At 36.0% G+C, this 20,972-nt stretch overlaps 2 protein-coding genes and 1 pseudogene across 3 annotated transcripts; 2 read left to right on the forward strand and 1 right to left on the reverse strand.

Moving 5' to 3' along the window:
* Positions 1-2,877: 2,877 nt before the first annotated feature.
* On the forward strand, positions 2,878-4,807 carry LOC108347289 (uncharacterized protein At3g17950). Of its 2 annotated transcripts, none has more exons than XM_017586457.2 (3): positions 2,878-3,028; positions 3,295-3,456; positions 4,242-4,807. In XM_017586457.2, the coding sequence occupies exons 1-3, from the start codon at positions 3,017-3,019 to the stop codon at positions 4,653-4,655; spliced, it is 588 nt and encodes a 195-aa protein (XP_017441946.1). In that variant the 5' UTR covers positions 2,878-3,016; the 3' UTR covers positions 4,656-4,807. The 2 variants fall into 2 exon arrangements, with proteins under 2 accessions (XP_017441946.1, XP_017441947.1); XM_017586458.2 differs by having other exon boundaries at positions 2,881-3,028; positions 3,304-3,456.
* A 13,184-nt stretch (positions 4,808-17,991) lies between these two features.
* Positions 17,992-18,681, reverse strand: LOC108346680 (pathogenesis-related protein 5). The gene is made up of 2 exons (XM_017585742.1): positions 18,658-18,681; positions 17,992-18,441 (listed from the first exon to the last, which is right to left on the reverse strand). The coding sequence occupies exons 1-2, from the start codon at positions 18,679-18,681 to the stop codon at positions 17,992-17,994; spliced, it is 474 nt and encodes a 157-aa protein (XP_017441231.1).
* Positions 18,682-18,740: 59 nt separating this feature from the next.
* LOC108346681 (30S ribosomal protein S5, chloroplastic-like) lies at positions 18,741-19,633 on the forward strand (annotated as a pseudogene).
* The last annotated feature ends 1,339 nt before the right edge of the window (positions 19,634-20,972 follow it).

Below are 20,972 nucleotides of genomic sequence, written 5' to 3' on the forward strand. Positions count from 1 at the left end.
AAGCCGGACGGTCACAACGGCTTCATCCACGGTGATTGAGGGCTCGGAAGGGGGCTGAACGGGTGCTAGGCCAGCGGCTCCACCACTGGCACGGGCCGCACCAGGCGATCCACGAAAAACACTAGATCTGAGATCGCGTCAGCTGGTGGAGTGAGATCGCGTCCGGTTGGGTGGCGATTGGTGGTGGGGTTGAGGTTGCGGGGTGGGAGGCACGACGGAGCGAGGGCCAGGGAGCGACGGAGCGAGGGCCAGGGAGCGGCGGAGCGAGAGCGAGGGAGCGGCGGAGCGAGAGCGAGGGAGTGGCGGAGTGAGAGCGAGGGAGTGGCGGAGCGAGAGCGAGGGCGTGAGAGATTGACGGAGCGAGAGAGCAAGGGAGGAGGGAGAGGGAGGGAGAGTGAGGGAGAACGAGTGAGAGGGAGGGAGAGTGAGGGAGCGAGGCAGGGAGAGCGAGGCACTGTTAAAGAGATCTGGAAAATGAATAGGTCTCGGTCTCTGCTCGCCCGAAACCATAAACGCGTATAGGTCTCGGTTCTACACCTGACCGAGGCCTATAGTTCTTTAAAAAAAAAAAAAAAATTTCAGAGACTGTCAGGGGGCAGGTGGGCTTTTAGGCTTCGGTCATTACTTTTTCTAATTGACTATATGGCACCGGTTGCTGGCCACCCGAGGCAGTAAAGCCTTCTAATTGACTAGATGGCACCGGTTGCTGGCCACCCGAGGCAGTAAAGCCTTCTAAGCAAGAGTATACGCTTCGGTTCTTGTGTGACCCGAGGCAGTATCACCCTTCCACCACGGGTTACAATTTAACAGATGCGTATAATTTTTTAAGCTTCGATTTTAACATAACCGAAGCATATACGGCGCTTTCGTAACTGCTTTTTTTACTAGTGACTACTTCAAGACCACCCACATTCTGTCAATTGTCATCCCATGTTTTGGAATAGTTATCATAAGTTAACTTCGCTTTTAATTCTTGTTCCTTTTTTGTTATTGTCTAATAAACGTCTTTCTCAATGTTGTCCAGTAAAACCCTAATGTAGTTAGAGAAACCACCACAAAACACTTACAACTACCACAAAAATCCATCACCAATAGAGCAAGACATTATTAAGTTTTTTAAAAATAATCACGATTTCAATATGAATAAATTAATTAAAGGTTTCGATACAAAGCTTAAATGTAAGGATGATGATACTTTGACAATATTTTTTTGACAACATTTTAACACTGTTTATGTGTCATTCTGTGATTGGTCTATATTGGTGTTTATGATTATTATTATTGATTGTGAAATAATTTTGGACCAATCACAGAATGACACGTAGACAGTATTAAAATGTTGTCAAAAAGTTGTTGTCAAAGTATCATTGTCCTAAATGTAACTAGACATAACCATTTTCCACGAGAAGTCATCCACAAAAAAGTGAAAAAAAAATTGTTCTGTAGTCTCTACTTCACCTAAGGTCGTCATTGCGCATCTTGATTTTCGAGAAAGAAAAGAAGTGAGAAAGAAAAAAATATACGCAACATTTTAAAATCCTATTTTTGTCGGACCCATAATAGTCATTTAAAAAAAGGTTAATTTATTTTGAACTTCCATAAACGAGAGTTTTTACGCCTTACATCAATTATAAAAAGTTGTTCTTTACCAAAAATATCATACTTTTTTAAAAGCCTAATTTTTTTATAGTCGGAAATGCAATGTAATTGATCATTCTAACTTTCATAAAGCACTATTTAAGTATGCGATAGAAATTATATAAAATATTATTTATCACTTCATTAATATTATTATTTCGTTATTTAATCTCATAACTCAAACAATATTTTATAAAATTGAAAAGGTAGAAAATAAAAATTTTAATGGAAGGATAAAAATATAGTATTCTAATTAAAGCACATATAAATTTATTTTTATTTATCAAATATATACAATTCAATAAACTATGTTCCTTGGAGAGCCTTTAAGCTCCTTCGTTTTGTCCCCACCACGTAATCCTTACAAAGAGTGAGAATTATTCTGACCCACAGAACTGCACTCTTTGTTCTTTAATAACTGGCAGAAATAATATTCCCACTAGCACACTGCTGCTACCATCTGTGGCATCTCCCAAACCAGAGCTCAGATTGTTGCAGAAAAAGGCTGGTAAGAAGTCACTCTCATGTCACCCTCTACTTTGTCTCATTTTTTTGACTTTCAGAGACGATTATCATTCACTTAATAGAAAAGCTCTTACGTCCATATCCATTCTACCACGCTCACAGTTTTATAGCCATACGGCCATGCCACTATCTCATCAATGCTGATTCCTTTGTTTGTTCTCTGTGCAGTCGTTGAATTCTACTCTTGTTGTGTTGCATTGGTCAGAGGGTATATTCAGTGAATGACAGTTATTCTTTTTATTTTTTCCTCAAAACAGAGACAACCTTCTATCCGAGTTGTCAAAATATATTTCATACCATCAGTTTTGTATATTTAGAATATATATATATAGTATAATAAAATAATTGATTTTATAATATGCTAGAAATCATTGCATCGATCCTAATCCTCTCAAGGATTTAATTGTATTAATTCCTTCAATCAATCCAATCAACTTAGGTGACCATTAAAGATAAAATATATATGCTTGATTAGTTAGTTATTAAATAAATTCAAATGAAATCAACTAAATTACATTTTTATACAAAACATTGAATTTTTAGTTATATTAAAAATAAAATATATCAAGTTATATTGGACAGATTATTTATCCATTTATATATTAAAATAATAATTATATTTCGTAAAACATTACAGATTATTTATCTATTTATGTATTAAAATAATAATTATGTTTTGTAGAACATTAAATGTAATAGTTTTTTTTTTTTTTTATGTGGAATGAAGCACCTATTGACTAAAAAAGGGATTGAGTCTTAGGTTGGTGAGTATTTTAACACCGATACTCTTGTTTCTACTATTTCATTTCCGTATTGTTCATACCATTCCAAGGTAATTCACTCAAACACAGTAATGGTTTTGCAGGTATCATCTCTATCCCCTTATACTCACTCTCACTCACATACAAAGAAGTTTTTAAATCGATTCACTATGAGTGTTTTTGGTTTAACTGTCATCATCTCTAACAGTGTTTTTGGAACGTGTACTGATTGAAAAAGAGAAGCACACTAAAATTTGAAGAGATATTATCTACGAAAAAATTTCTCCTAACTTTCAGTTTGGATAACAAAAATAAGTTTTTCATATTCTGTATCGTATGTTTTTTTACGTACCCTTTGGCTGGTTTTGAGGCAATGCAGGAGGAAGAAGGGTGGCCTTTGGGTTTGAGACTATTGAATGCAAGAATTGGGTTAGCAGGAAATGGTGATTTCTCTGGTTCAGTTTCCTTCAGCACCATTCTCACCGCTTCTCCCACCCCTTCAACTCATTCTTCATCAGATCTTGACACACAGGTAAATAACTATCTGTCAACAAACCTATAATGGTCAAGCTAAACTTTTACACATTCTGTCTCGTTTTAAAGTTCATTGACGAATTTTTTAGAGTTTTTCAAACAGTCATTGTAATGTTTCAAGCAGGGATTTTAATATTAACTTAACTTTACAATAAATGACACAATAGATAATGTGCATTAGTATAACTCTAATAAAATGTGGGAAACCTTTGTGGAAATGAAACACCAGTAATACCCACGAAACGCAGTTGCTTAATCGTTCATTCAATATATTATGTGACTATGATTTTGGCGATTAGACTTGCCATGACTATTCATCTTCTTGTTGTTCTCTTTTGGATTCTCAATCTCTTCGGTGTTACCGGTGTTGCTTGGTTCCCATGGCCCAGAACATGGTCTTGCGTTGAGACAAAATGCTTCTGATTTTACTTCTGTGTCTTTAATTTTGGTTTATAGGTTGTCATATTCAAGTACAACTCAATTAATATATTCCTTTAATTATTAAGTCAAGTGAAGAATTATTCCCAACTGTATTTAATATCATTGTGAAAAATATATTTAATGAATACGAAAAATGAGTCAAAAGTTTGAGAAGTCGTTTTCTAAACACAAATCAAAAGCATGAACACGACCATTTTCCATAGATTCTTCGTAGAGTAATTCAAAAGTTACTATAATATTCGACAGAAGTAATTTCAAAGGAAATTTTAGATTGGATTATGCATGTTCATATATAGCATTTTTTCACGGGTCATTATTCTAACTTCGTATTGCTCGGTTAAGTCCACTGCATCATTCTTCCGTGACAAGAGCATCACGCTTGGCAGCCTAATGGGAATTTCTAGCTTTTTAGAAGTCTCAAGGAGATCAAGCAAGGGAAGATTGGTGCAACCCTCAAAGAACAACGAAAATAATCACAAGCTGAGGCCTTGGTTGTTCTCACTTTGTTCAAAGCTAACTACTGATGCAGTGAGCGTGAGTGCTGCTGCTCCCTCACTTGGTAACAATCTTCTGTCAGAAAGAAAAGCTGCAAATCATAGAAGGAATAATCATTGTTCAACCATTTATGGACATAATGACTTGTTCCCAGTTCAAGAGTCGAAATCGCTATTTGTTGGTCGCCACGTTGCTCATAAAGCGTTGGAGCAAAGCAACGGATATGGAACACCAGTAACTCTGTGTTGTCTGTGCAGATAAATCGATGCATGATGACCCTTTTGCTTCTCACTTTCTTCATATTTCGTTCCATGGATCTTGGATTTCTTTATTTGTTGCTTCAAAATCTCAAACTTTTATCATATGTTTTGTTTGGTCACTAAGTTACAAGTAGTTGGAATAATTTATTTTAACTTCGTACTATACGCCAAGTCTGCTACACACTACAGTTGCCACGGATGAATGCAGTTCATCACGAATTGAATATAACATAGGCTTCCGAAAATAATCCAGAGCTTACTTTTCTTGAATTCAATTGTCTCCGCCCAGACAATGGAAGCTTACAAAATTTACAATAATTACGAACCATTACGAATAGAGTTACATACTAGTATATAATTCTATCTTCCTGATATTATATTTGGTGATGATCAACAATTATAATAAGAATAAATAATGATTACAAATAAATATTACTATAATAACATATATTGTGTTTTTAGTATAATAACAAATTATATTTTAGTATAACAATTTTAATTCTGATAGTTTTTTTTTTTAATTTTGTAGATGATTAATATAATTGATCACGTGTTGAATGGTTAGTAATTTTATATATGCTTATTAAATAGAAAATTAATATTAATATTCAAAACATTTCAAAAGAATCACTCAAGATTAATGGTATATTAACGTTAATATTTTCTTTAACAAATACACATGTAATTATTAAAGATCAAATACTTATTCAAGTACCACATTCATTAATGGAGTTCAAATAAAATTAAAATTTTTGAACTAATTCTATTTATCTTTTTCTTACTATTCTAAAACTTAAATATGTCAATATATATTGTGTGGAATGAACTATTTATCTTTATAACAAACGTATAATAATAAAAAAAAATACTCATGACTGACAAAAGAAAAATATTTCATTATCAAACTATAAAAGAAAAGATGTTGTAAAGAAGGTAGTTCACAAGATCGTATTTGATACAGGAAAAATAAGAACTGACGTCATGATAAAAGAAATTTTTTAAATCACTACTAAAAATGAGACTTTGATGTCAGTTTCCAACATAAGGTTTAAACTTTTAACATCAGCTTAAAATCGTTATAATAAATCTTGCTTAAAATCATTATAACATACCGGGACAAGTTATGTAGAAGGTCAACCGAGCATTGTAACATATCTAGGCAGGTCATGTAAGAGGTCGATCGAGAATTATAACAGACCGGGCAGGACATATACAAGACTGATCGAGTTGTTGGGAAGCTTGACTAAAGATGTTGCTTAAGTTAGTAGGTGACCATTTAGTTGACTAAAGATGCATATATATAAAATGATATTCTAAAGTTATATCTGAGACCTTCACATAATAGTTGTAATGGGTCTTTACCTTCCATTGGCCTAATGATAGCCTAATCACACCTTAATGTGCACTAGAGGTTTAATGAGTTATTACCGCTAATAATTTGACCATGTTGTCGGCCTAGTGGTCGGCCTGGATGGTCGTCCTGATCTGCCTAGGTGGTCGGACTAGTCGATTGTCGACTAGGTGGTCGGCTTGCTCAGCCTGGTAGTCGGTCTGTGGTCATACGATACATGATGAGTGCATATTTATGCTCTTATTTAGCCTTTAATATTGGATTGTTAATTAGTTTTTGAACTTTAATAGAATATTTTAATTAGATTTTGTTATAATTAGGTTTATTGAGCATAAGATACAAAACCATGACAAAAATAACTTTTTAGTTGCGTAAATGCTCTTTGAATATTTTGAAGTGTGCTAGGTTAGCTGTAGCTAAGTTGAGCTTATGGAGGTGTGAAAATAAATTGATTAAAGTGTAATGACACGTTAAAGATAAATCGAAGAAAACAAATAATCAAGACCATAAGAAGTCAATCTAAGCATAGCGTGAAAAAGTGAAGAAATTTAGCTAAGTCAAGAAGAAGGAACATTCAACAAAAATTGGATCTTGTTGTTTTCACTATTTTTTCTATTAAATTTTTTATAATTAATAAATATTTATGACTAAAGATAATTTGGGAGAAATATATCTTAAGATATTTTATTTGATATTGATAAATAATTACTTTATTTAACTATATCAATAAATATCAAAATATAATATTTATCAAATCTTTTTTAATCTAGCAAATATCTTCTCAAATATTTTTAGATCTCCACAACAATCAAATATATCTTAAAGATATTGGATTATTTAAAAGGTAATTGGAGGAGATTACATTATCATAAAGAAGATTACAAGAACAAAAAACCTTGAAACAAAGCCCAATCTAACTTATATAAAGAGACTTACGAAAACACATTAAGGGAGAGCTTGGGAACCCTTTGGGGCCATGGATGGCCGAGTACTTGTGAGGCCATGGTTAGTCGAACACTTGATGAGGCCAAGGTTGACTGAGCACTTGTGAGTCCATGGATGGTCGAGCACTTGTGAGGCCATGGATGGTCGACCACTTGTGAGGCCATGATGGCTGAGCACTTGATGAGCCATGACTAGACGACCACTTGCTGAGGCCAAGGTTGACCGAGCACTTGCGAGGCCATGGTTCGCCGAGTACTTATGATGCCAAGGTTGGTTGAGGACTTACGAGGTCATGGTTGGTCGAGTGCTTGTGAGGCCATGGTTGGCCTGCCATTTGATGAGTCTAAGGTTAGCTGAGCAGTTGCGAGGCCATGGATGGCTGAGTACCTATGAGGCCATGGCTGACCGAGTACTTGTGAGGTCATGGCTGGTCGAGCACTTAATGAGGCTAAGGTTGGTCGAGTACTTCATAAGGCCAAAGTTGGTAGACCACTTCATAAATCCAAGGTTGGTTGAGCACTTGATGAGGCCATTGTTGGCCAAGTACCTATGTGGCCATCGTTGGCTGACCATTTGATGAGGCAAAGATTGGCCGAGTACTTAAGGCACGAAAAATATTCTCTATCGACTGTTGGAGGTGTAATAGGAGTTCATGAAGAACGTTGACTGTTGACCTGTTGGTGCAACAGAAGTTCACGAAAAATGTTCCACCGACCTGTTTAAGGTGCGACAAAAGTTTTGTAATGCCCCAAATTTTAGGATGCCACACGTTTACAAAAAATGAATATTTAAAAACTTTCTTATAACGCAAAAACATACTTTTCAAAAACATTAACTTTTAAACATGCATAATTTATTCAAAACATAATAATTCTCATAGCCTATTCCAATTACATTATTCCAAAAGTAATTTAAATGACTAAGGAAAAAATCAACTACAGTTACATGGTTTCAAAAGTGTATATCAAAAGAACCTTTTACAAAAACCCAAATCTTTTCCCCCTATCATCTCACGAATCTATCATGCCTCTGGAACATTTACAATATTACCTGCTCACGTATAATACATTGTACGATCATTGCCGATAATTTCATTCACAAAAACATAAACACAAACACGTATGAGGTAAGCTATCGATAAAACAAGCATAAAAACAAGATACATACATACTAATTATATCAACAATAATTAAACACTCCATGATGGAGGACCATCAAATATTCACATAGGGTCTAATAGAGGTTGGAGATCATAGAGGAACAACCCAAGAAGCTTGGTAAGCCAAGGAAAGCAAAGGAGCAAAAAGAAGGAAGAAAAAGAGGGATTTTTGGAATATGAAGATTGCCTTCCGAATTAGAGCTATGAAGGAATTAACCTTCCGGATTGGAAAAGGCGCCCAGCCAAAGACCTCGTGCGCCCAGCTGCAACGTCTCAGCTTTTGAAGTTTTAGCACGTTTTGCATATGATCTTGGGTGGAATGCGTGACCCAACTACCTAGCTTCTCCAGCACGAATTGTTTTTGAATTTTGGAGGGAAACAAAAGTCAGATTAGGAGGTCCCTCTTCACCTATAAATAAGAGGGTCTCTCCTTTGTAAAATTCACCTTTGAAGTATAATGAAATGCTGTTGAATTTAATTCAAGCTTCTTATACTCTTGGGTCGCACTTTGTGTCACTATTCTCCCACTCTCCTCTAGCTTCCTTCCCTAGTAGGAAGGCCTACTGAGCTTAGAGGCACCATACACTCACCTTTTCTTCATTAAAACATTCATTAAACACCTTACATGCACCAACTTTCATTGCATCATATGTCATTCCACTACCACTTTGCTATGAGAGAAGTTGTCCTAACATGATACCTGAACATGCTTCCATTACCCCATACATAGAAGTATTAATTATTAGAAAAGAGATGCCTTATATCTCAAGCCAAGAGGGGGGTGAATTGGACTATGCTTTAAAAAATCGATCTTTTCAAAAGCTTTGTAAAATCTTTGGTTTTCTTGAAATTAATAAACAAGAAATGATGAATCAAAAATTGAGGAGAAACGGATAGGAAAAGATTAAGCAATTTATACTAGTTTGGCCAAGCGTACATCTAGTCTTCCTTCAACAATTTTAGTTAAAGGGATTCCACTATAATGATAGAGTTTACAAGAATACAGAGATACCCCTTTCAATGTACTTCTCTCCACACTCAAAATCACTATAGTAATACAAGAGGTGAATACCCTCACTCTCTTCTAATATAGAGAACAATCACAACTCTCTCCAAACCGTAAGAACAATCATAGCTCTCACAGAGAACAATCACAGCTCTCACAGAGAACAATCACAACTATCTCCCTTGGCACACCTGTACAAGTACACAATACTCAGATTGTATAAGATGTATCTGATCTTCTAGTCACACTCCAACTATGTAGATCATATCAAAACCGTTGTAGCTCACTTTCTTGAATGCATCTTTATGAGTTTATAACCAATGATGCCTTGATTCTTCAAGATGACTTCTTGAACGCTTCTGTAATCAAAACTTAATGAAACAATTAGTTATGAGCTCAAGTTATATACATGTATATATATATATATATATATACACACACACACACACACACATATATATATATATATATATATACATACATATATATATATATATATATAAGATTTTCTAAATCCTTGCATAATATAATCGATTAAGGAATTTATGTAATCTGTTAAGTTTTTTTCCTTCTGTTTTAACAAGTTTGCTTCTGTTTTAATAGATTATACCAAGCATGTAATCTATTATATAATCATACTAGCGAGTTATAAATTCAATTGACCGTTATGACAGTTTAGGCTATTAAATGAAATGGAGTTATACAAAGTAACTTGATTTAACTGATTATACAACTTAGGTAATTGATTAATCTTATACTTAAGAAAATTTTCAATCCAATTTCCATTTTAAATAGATATGAAACAGATAATGGCATTGCTTCCTGTTTTAATCGATTAGGTAACTTATGTAATCAATTACAATAGAGTAGTTTGCCTCTATTAAGCATACAATGATATATGGAGAAATCTAATAGATTATATATTATGTTAAATCGATTCTTTCATCCAAAAATGATATATTCAATCTGTTTAAAGCATCATTCATTTAATATAAATGAATTCTCATATCAAGCATAAACAAGATACAAATAAGACAATTGTTATGTCATTTGTTGAGCAAGAAACTATAAAACCATTCTTTTCTTCATCATCAAAAACATAGATATAAAAGGTAGGTTTAACTCCCCTTATCAACAATCTCGCCCTTTTTTTATGTTGACCAATAAGAAACTTGTTTTCTAGTTACTATCTCCCGTTGGGCATTAGCAAAAAATGGCAGAACAAGAAGCATGAAATATATATGTGCTATAGAACATCAAAATTACTTACAGACCATTAATAATATGATGTTCCCCTATCATAAAGAGATATAGGACTATAACAGTATGTGAGCATTATATGATTGATTACTAGAGTGTATCAAAGCTCAATGTATTAATTTCAAACAATATATCATATCTATTTGACAAATATGTATCAGAGCATATGATATCAAATTCATTTTTCAATACTCAATTAATGTAAGCAATGTAAATAAAGCACAGAGTATTATTGCACTAATGACATTAAGATAACAGCTATTATGCAGTAGAATTATGATAAATGTTTTAGCAAATTTGCAACAGAGTAATTGAAACTCATAATTATGCATATATGATGGATTTCTAAGTGAATTTGAGCTATATGCAACATATGATATGTGTTTCATGCCAAACATTTATATAATGACATTTAAAACTTGTCTAACAACTCAAAATTGCACTTATAAACATATAAAACCATATTTGATGACCTAATCGATTACATTATTAATGTAACAAATTATGTAATTGTTTAATCTTTTAAATTTCACATATATGATCAACATCACAGTTATGATCATTAAACCAATTGTGATCACTTTAATATCTACAAAAACAACTTCCTCATTATTTTACAGTGTTAATATCACAATAAACAAGATATAAGCACCAGTTGTATCAATGCATGAAAGATGAATGAAAAAGAACATTTAAGCACATGACCAAGTGATATTCCATATTTCAATCATCCAGAACATAATAAAACATTTATTCAATGTGTTCATTCAATCACAAGCTTGATTCAATCAATCCATTTAGATATTGTAAATATAAAAATTAGTTCAATCATCCAGATTATATTTAAAACACCAAACATAAGACATTGTTCACAAAACAAAATATATCAAACAAAATATGCATTGTTCACAAAACATAGTGAAAGACAGAATGTTCAAGAAACAAGAGCCTTATGGCTGAAATTACAACTTTCAAGCCAGATTCAAACAATATTAAATCCCTATTCTAATCAGAAATATCTATGAAGTCTTCATCCTCCTTGTCATCCTCATCCATATCCTAATCTTCAAAAGCACTTCCAAAGATCTCTGCATTATTGGCACGTTATCGTGGAAGCTATCATATTAATACTACTTTTCAAGGAAACTTGAGTATTGCCAAGTAGTATTCAAGAAAATAGATAGGGTTAAAGTAACCCTAAGTCGCTCCCAATGAATATAGAATTGCTTCCCAATATTTGACTCTTATGAATGTTATGCAATGTTTTTGGAGAGGAGTAACAAATTTCTTTGCTTGATGCACCAACGTCATCAACCAACTGAAAATTAACAAAAAATATCATTGTATAAAACAAGTCATTTTGAGAACAAACTTTAAAAAAATATACTATAACATAAATAACTCAAATAACAAACTACATACCACACCCATCTCCACAGAACGTTTGATGAACTTGTCACCCACATTTGCATTCATCCAATGCAATAGTCTTGGGAATTTGCCTACAAGAAAATTTGAAGGAATGAAATGATCACAAAACCAAATCTGAAATACAATAAAAACATCAAAATTAGTCATAATCTAATCAACAACATACAAATATTTACATTTCAATCAATATACAAAATTTACCTGCAACATGTAGACATTGCTGGTACCTTGTCCTTTCTTCAAAGCTATAGAAGCTTTGCATAAACTACTTACCAGATAATGGTAAACTAAACTACCCCAACAATAATTAACCAACGACCTAATCTTACAACAATTTTGAAAAATATTGGAAAAATTGTTCTACTACAATTACGAAATAAAACTTCAGATATTCCTACCAAAATGTACAAGCTACAAAAATGTGATGAAGGGAAGTTTTCATGTTCTTTCAACAGAAAATCGTATATCAATTTCAAATCATATTTTCCTTTACTAAAGTATTTGCGACACTAACTAAATCCAACAATGACAACCTTTAATTTAATATTTTATCCATCTAAACTCAACCCTAAGCCTATGTAAACATTCATTTCCTTGAATTCGCAACTCTATCTCCAAATCAAAACTACCACTCAAATCAACCCATCTAACCAATAATTCATTGAAAATATTCCTACCAAGCTTAACATTATCATTCAATTTTAAAAACCATCACAATGGTGTTTTCTCAATAAATGACATGTGTTCTTGAGTCAATCTTTCATTCAAAGTACAAACATACTTGATTTTGAAAAAATGACGAACGCACAACTGCATAAATAAAAATATAAAAATTTCTCATCACAAGAAACACAAATAAAATATTAACAACAAAGAAAATGGCACAAACCGAAACAAAAAAAAGGAAAATCCAAAGGGGAAAGCGAAAACGCGAATACAACATATACCTTCCTGGCACCACCAATGTCAGCGGAGAATTCCATTTCACAGAATGCACTCAACTAAATGAAAGGAAAAAGTTGGCAACTTAAACACAAAGAAGGGATTTTGGTTCATCGGAGAGAAAAGACACACAAAGGAGAGAGGTTTGAAAAAGGTTGGAGAGAGAATGATGAAACAAAATGGAGAAAAGGAGACCTGATTTCAATTAAAACATTAAGGGTATTTTCGGAATCAAGAAAATGGGAACCCTTCAACCTTTTCCACATCAACTTTTAACAAAAAAAAAAATTATTTCAAACGGGACAATACCAACATGACAAGTGGCATTGTTAAAAAGTTGTTAAATTTTAGTTGTTAACATACCGGGTTCCAAAATAAAACTAAAGTTTTTCTTTTATACTCTCTCTCTCCTTCTTAACGTAAAAAGAAAACGAGACTTTGCATGTAAAGAACGAAGAGCATTAAATGTTATTGGCTAAACAAATAACCCCTATTTTATTTCTCCATGGCCAATTAACTTTTCCTCCATGCAAAAACAAATTAAATGCGATATGGTTGACAATGTTGGTAAAGCGCTTTTGAATGTCTGTTATGGTTTCTCCAGATTGCATTCTGAACATTTCGTACTCCTGGATCAAGGTATTTTTCCGTGCACACTTTACATCATTTGTACCTTCAAGAGTGACTCTGAGAACTTTCCACATTTCCTAAACTATCTTACAAACTGAAATTCTACAAAATTCATCAAGCATAATGATAGAAGAAATAACATCTTGAATCTTGATTGGTCTTGACTTGATTTGGACATCATCAAAACTTCATCTTCAACATTTTGCTAACAATCTCCCCATTTTTGATGATGATCAAAAACTCCTTTGATTTAAAGCTTTTGGTAATAATCTGTATTTAAAACATAACTTAAGGAAGAAACAATTGTTAGTGAACTTAGAAATAAGTTTAAGGCTTTAAATATTTCTCCCCCTTTTTGATCATTATTAAAAAGTGATGTAGAATTGCTCCCCCTAAAGATATTAGAAATTATACTCCCCCTTAATAAAAGTATATATGCATAGAAGTATTAAGGAAAAACAATATACATTTTATTGAATTTAAAGAGGCAAGCACACAAAGAAGTTAAATATATAGCACACACACTACAAAAAGCATAGAAGCATAAAGTACCCCTTTAGATAGGCCTCCAATTTCGTAATGATAATCCTCTAGGTTGTTTCCACATTTTGTTTAGATCTTCATCTTGAGGATTGTCATCATTCTTCACTTCATTTGTTGTCTTCTACAAATCTTCATCATTGCCTGCATGTAATTCAAATGACTCAAGAGGTTTTGCCTCAAGGTCTACAATTTCATCAAAGACAACATGCACACATTCTTCTATTTCAAATGTTTTTCGTTTGAAAAATAGTTCCATCTACCTTGGAATAAAAATTTCTTAATTCTTCTTTTTAAATATTTAGAACAAAACAATTTTTTAAAAAGTTTTCTTAAATATTGTTTTTAAAGAAATTCTAAATTTTAAACAATAAGTACCCAACTATTTTGTATGGGTCCTTTGGGTTAGTTTGAAAATTTGAAATCATTTTACAACCCAAATATATCTACCACTTGGAACACCATAATGCTTAATTTTACATTTGTTTGATGTATGACCCTTTTTCATACAATAAAAGCATGATACAACATTTGTGTTCCTATAAGTTGTTCCTTTTTCTACCCAAGTTCTACGGGTTCTATGATTGTGTTTATTTTTAATTCTAGGAACATACTTATTTTTAACAACCTTATTTTCATTATTTTTACTACATTCTCCTAAGGTTGTTTCATCTAGTAGTTTCTTATGATTAACACAAGATGCACATTTATCACTACTAGTAAATTTACCCTTTTCAAAAAATAAAACTTTATTTTTCAAATCTTTATTTTCTTCAAAAATATTTTCAAAATTTAATTTTAAATTCTTATTTTCTTCAAGAATATTTTCAAAGTCTGATTTCAAATTTTTATTTTCTTCAGAAATATTTTCAAAATTTAACTTTAAATTTTTGAAATCCTTTTTCAATTTCTGATGGGCTTTATCTAATTTTTCAGATTCTACTACTAAAGCAGCATAAATTTCATGCAATTCATTTACACTAATTTGACTAGAATTATCAGAATCGCTAGATGTACTTACTTGGCTTCCAGCGTCGTCGTTCACCACTAAACAGATGTTTGCTTCTTCATCTGAGTAGCTTGAATATGAAATGGTCTCATTGTCGTCTTCCCATGCAATGTATGCCTTCTTTTTCTTGAAGAATCTTTTCTCCTTTTTGTCCTCACCCTTCTTTTGATCTGGGCAGTCTGCTTTTAGATGCCCCTTTTCTCCGCAACCATAGCATCGGTAATTTGAGGAAGATACTGGATTATCTTTCTTTTCGTATCTAAATTTTCCTTTACCTTTAGACTTCATGAACTTGTTGAGCCTTTTTACCATGAGTCTCAAAATTTCTTCTTCGTCTAAGTCTTCATCTTCCGATTTACCTTTGCTTCTTTCAACCTCCGACTTTAACGCCAAACTCTTCTTGTTGTTTTTGGCTTTTGCTTTTTCTTCATTAAGTCTTCCGAGGTCAAGTTCATGCTCTCTCAACTTTCCAAATAATGCCGCCATAGTCATTGTGTTGAGATTTTGTGACTCAGAAATTGCAGTCACTTTTGGTTGCCAAGACCTGTCTAAAGATTTCAGAATTTTTATATTAAGCTCATCAGTATCGAAAGATTTACCTAGTCCAATGAGATGATTGACAATGTTGGTGAAACGTTCTTGAACATCTACTATTGTTTCCCCTTGCTTCATCCTGAACATCTCGTATTCCTGGATTAAGGTATTCTTTCTAGCTCTCTTAACATCATCTGTACCTTCATGGGTTACTCTTAGTACTTCCCACATTTCTTGTGCAGTTTTACAAACAGAAATCCTGTAAAACTCATCAACAGTTAAAGCAGATGAAATAATATTATGAGCTTTTACATCATTACCAAATTTTTTCTTATCTTGAGCAGTCCATTGGTCACGGGGCTTTGGTTCCTGCATATTGTTAGTTGGAACAAAAGGACCAAATGCAACAACATCCCAAATATCTATATCAATAGATTCCATAAAAATTTGCATTCTAACCTTCCACAATGCGTAATTTTCACCTGTAAATAGTGGTGGTCTATTGATTGATGCACCCTCTGCAAAGGTTTGATGTGATCCTGCCATTGAATGACTATCAAAGCAAGCTCTGATACCAATTGTTATCAGAGCGGCTGCAGCGGAATGGTTAGCGTGGAATAACAAACCAAGAGGGTTTTTAATTCAAACGTGTGCCTTTTAATTTCTACTCAATTAAACTTACTTAGCAATTAATATTGACAAATAAAGAGAGTAAGGTTGAGAGAAATTTGCACAGATGATTTTATCCTGGTTCGGATCTTACCAATCCTACGTCCAGTCGCTTATCTCAAAACAAGATAAACAGTTTCACTAACACAAAACAATTACAAACTACAATCACAAAGATACAATTTGTAAGAGTTTAGAAACCACCTCTCTTGATACCACAAGAGATGAAACAACACCTCCTTTGAATCTTCACAAAGGATGAAACACTTCCTCCGAATACTTCACGAAGGATGAACACCTCCTCCGAATACTTCACAAAGGATGAACTTCCTCTTCCAGACACCTCCTTAGACACACCAAGGATGAACCAGCTATTCCTCTATCACCGTAGTAGTATTTCACCAACTCTACAGACAGAGTTTCCTTAGCTGAGCAAGAGCACACAATTCTCAAGAGTTTCTGAGTATTTGAGCACAAGGGAAGAGTTTCTCTAGTTTTTGTTGAGAGGAAATGAGAGTCTATTTATAGACTCATCCAAAAGCTCTTCCATTTTCGTTTTCAGCCTTTCTTACTGTGTTAATCGATTATCTTAAGTTGCTAATCGATTAGTCACTAAAAGACAAAATAACGGATAGTCGAACGGCTCGAAAACGGCTAGTTTTTCAAACGGTCACCTTGCTAATCGATTAACACCCTTTGCTAATCGATTAGCGCTAATCGATTCACACCCCTTGCTAATCGATTAGCACTGCACTGCTGTATTTTTCCATTTTTGTCTGGAATAATTGATTAGCAGCCTCTGCTAATCGATTAGCACTGCTACAGTAATGTGCTACAGTAATTTTACAAAACACTTTCTTTTTCTAATCTAAGTCCTATACATATTTCTAAGAGTATTACAAAAGCTTTCCATATCAATACAAGTCCTCATAACATCTTGAATCTAGATTGGTCTTGACTTGATTTGGACATCATCAAAACTTCATCTTCAACATTTTGCTAACAGGAAGCACCCTCAGCTTAAAATTGGTTATGTCCGACCATTTTCGTAAAATTTGAAAAACTATCAAAGCAACACTAGTGTAAAAACCAGCGTATAACGTCACGCGTCAACGTCCAACCAGTGAATATTCAACGTTAAAAATAACCGGTGAAGTTTTTGTAAATAAATGCAATTATTAGACGTCGTTTAGAATTGTAAAACGTCGAAGCCCCATAAAATTCGATGTTATATGATGGTAATTATTTAAACTAGTGCCATTATTTTTCTTTTTTCTTTTAAACTATACAAGAAATATGTTTATTACCGAAGGATTAATACTGACGGCCTTTTGTCCTTCGGTAAAGTTCCTCTACCGAAGGATTTATCGATGGTCATTTGAGTGATTGATTACCGAATGCTTTTGCCCGTCGATAATTGGGCAGTGACAATACCGAAGGAATACACCCTTCGGTATAAGGTTCAATTTAGTGAAATTAGAATTTGGGATTTCGCTCTCCCATTCTCCCAAATTCAATATTGTGAAAGCTTCTCCCCCCAAAAACCTCTCGACCCTAATCTCACTCTCTCGTTCAAAGGTGGCCATTTTTTCGTACTTCCACTACAAAAAAGAAGGGTATTACCGAAGGCCAGAAGCCCTCGGAAACAGCCCAAAACCGTCGGTAAAAGGTAATTACCGAAGGCGTATCGACGGCCAAAGAGCCCTCGGTAAATCCCTTGTCACTAACATTTACCGAGGGCTTTTGCCCTTCGGTAATTACCGAGGGCCAAAAGCCTTCTGTAATTACCGAAGGGCAAAAGCCTTCGGTAATTTGCGAAGGGCGGAGAGAGGGATTTCAAATTTGGGCAGAGAGCGGGATTTCAAATTTGGGCAGAGAGAGGGATTCCAAATTTGCGCAGAGGAGAGAGGGATTCCAAATTTTGGTAATTTGGGGAGAGAGCCCTCACTCCCATTCCCACGTTGTAACCGTCCACGAGACTCACGTCGTAGAAGTCCTTGTTACCGTTGCCGGAGCTTCCGATCTTGAACTCCACCAGCGTCACCGGCGGGACTCCTCCGCCGGTGCATTTAAGTCCCCCCGCACAGTCTTCGGTGGCGCATTTTCCAGCGCCGGAGTCGTCAAAGGTGCATCCAGTCCGAGCCCAGAAGCGGCCTGACCAACCGGACGGAGCTGTAAGGTGGACCGACGACCCGGGCTGCAAGGCAAAACCGCCAGAACCGAGAATGCCGGCGCCGTTGCCGAAAAGCGTCCCCGGCCAAACTGTGTAACTACAATGATTCTGGACAGAAAATACCGTGGCAGATGCTACCTGAAAATGTATAATCCAAACATTGATTAAGAAAAAAATTAGAAAACCGAAAATGCTTGGGTCTTGGGGTTTGGTGTTCTCGTTGGAGAGGAGAGGAAGATGACGTTTTAGAGGAGCAAAGAGGAAGGGTTTCTGAGGAAGGGTTTTGGACGACGAAACTTGGGCTACTGGAAAATGAATTGCAGAGAGGGAATAACTTGATTTTAACCAAAATACTTCGAAGACATTACCGAGGGCCATAAGCCTTCGGTATTTTATTTCACCACAGCATTACCGAGGGATCGTAGGCTGTCGGGAAAATGCCGCCGGAAAAACCCACATTTCTTGTAGTGTTCCCCCTAGCCTTTACGCCATTCTCCCTTTTGTGATTTCATCTACTCCATAATTGCGGTGTGCTCATTTGTCTATCGTGGAAGGAAATTGACATTGAGGAAGTTGGTGGTTAAGGAGAGGGTTTACATTGTCGCTAGAAGGGGTTTTGTGACGGTGGTGTGGCGTCTTGAGGAGGGTGGTCCAACTTCTCGCTTCTTCCCGCTTCTCTCTCCGCCCTTTGACGACGCACATTGTCTCCCTCCTCTTCGCTAAACCCCAACACCACCCCTCCCTCCTCTGCGCCAAATGCAAACCCTCCGATGACATCGAAACCTCCTTCTTCGACAACGTCAACCCATTGAAAGACATTGACTTCAACCCCCCGGAGGGATTTGTCTCCCCTCCCTCCTTTGACGATGGCCCCCTCGAGACGGAGGACGAGATCGCAGCAGCTTACGAGGAGCTCTACGACCCTGCCTTCAGCGGCATTTCCGTGCTTGGGAATGACATCTTCGAAACGGACGCCCTAGTGAAGTAGGACATGGGGTTCAAGTCTGGCACGAAGAAGGAGAAGGTCCACGACGGGTTCGAAGAGAGGTTGGTCCAGGTGAGGAGGGTGACAAATGTTGTTAAGGGAGGGAAGTAGTTGCACTTTAGAGCTGTCGTCATTATCGACGACAAGAAGGGCCAAGTCGGCGTCGGAGTTGGCAAGGCCAAGGAAGTCGTTGCCGCTGTTCAGAAGTCCGCCTCCAATGTCAAGAGGAACATCGTGAAGGTGCCAATGACTAAGTACTCCACTTTTCCCCACATGTACTTTCTTGACCTTACTTTACCCTACACTGTATTTCTAAACCAATCAGCTTTTGATGAAGTGTTCTAAACCAATCAGTTTTGTTGGGATTCTTAATATTGCAAAAAAAATGTAGACAAATGCGGCCGATGCTATCGCAACTACACTTGCATTGTAGTCTCAAAGATGACAAAAATGTTGATGTTGTGTCCAAAATCAAGAACATGGGAGGTTTTCTAAAGCCCTTCAAATGTCTGTTTTTGGTTCTAGTCCTGCCTCTTGACGGTGGTTTAGAGGCATAGCGTTATGGTCACGCACTACAAGAAATTGATGGTTTACCCAAGGGTATTTACAGACGGCCTCACGGCCTTCGGTAAAAGTAATTTACCGACGGTCATTTATAGTATTACCGAAGGTCTATGATCCCTCGGTATTGAATACAAAAATAGCGCAAAATACAGGCGGCTTTGTACCGAAGGTCCTTAGGCCCTCGGTAATAAAATGGTGATTTTAAAAACCGAGGGTCCTAGGCCGTCGATATGTTTGAGGGTGAATTAAAACCAAAACTTCTGATTTCCCTCTCCCATTTCGAGCTCGTCAACGAAAGCCTATTTCCCTCTCCCTGTGAATCATCTCCTCAAGCGCATTGTCTCTGTCGTCACGGTTGTCCGTCGAGCTCATCCTTCATTCGGTCGTGTTAGTGAGGCGGCGTGACAGTGGTTGTCGTTGACGGTTTGAGGACGGTTGGTGACTAAGGCGACTGGCGTGGAGTAGGAGGCTTGGTGACTGAGGTGTCATCTTCATTCGGTAGGCTTGGAGGTGTTGTTGAGGGATTCTCCGGGAAGGGTGTTGGTGGGCGGTGATTGGGGCATTTATTGCGGCTGCCGTGGAGTAGGGAGGGTGTTCCCGCTAGGATTGCCGTAAGGTTAGTGTTTTGTTCATTTGAATTTTAGGTTTGGGGCTTCCTCCTTAATTGATTTGTATTTGTTTTCGTGCTTCCAAATTCTTGCAATTCCTTGCAAGTCATTCTATATTGGATTGTGGTTGTGGCAGCAGGGGTGGTGCTTCGTGGATAGCGTGAGGAGGGCATTGCGGTGGTGACGTGTTGTGGACGTTGCTTTAACTGGTGGTGTAGTTGGGCTGGGTCTGCCATTGCAGAGGGTGCTGTGGAGCTTTTTATCAGGTTTGCTATCTTCCACCGCTGTAGTTAACTACACTTAGAAGTTCCTCTTTTAGTTTGGATTGGTTTGTCTGGGCGTGATGGGTAGGAAAAGTGAACATCTTGAAAGTCAATGTCACCTTTGATTCTGCTAGGCATCTTCCCTTCTGATTCATTACTTATTAGAGGCTTTGTTTGGATCACTTGGAAAACTTCTGAAAGTCCTCTGCCGTGGCTTTTCAAGCTTCCCACACGTAACCCTACACACTA

Source organism: Vigna angularis, chromosome 9, assembly GCF_016808095.1.
Source record: "Vigna angularis cultivar LongXiaoDou No.4 chromosome 9, ASM1680809v1, whole genome shotgun sequence".
NCBI classification, from domain to species: Eukaryota; Viridiplantae; Streptophyta; class Magnoliopsida; order Fabales; family Fabaceae; genus Vigna; species Vigna angularis.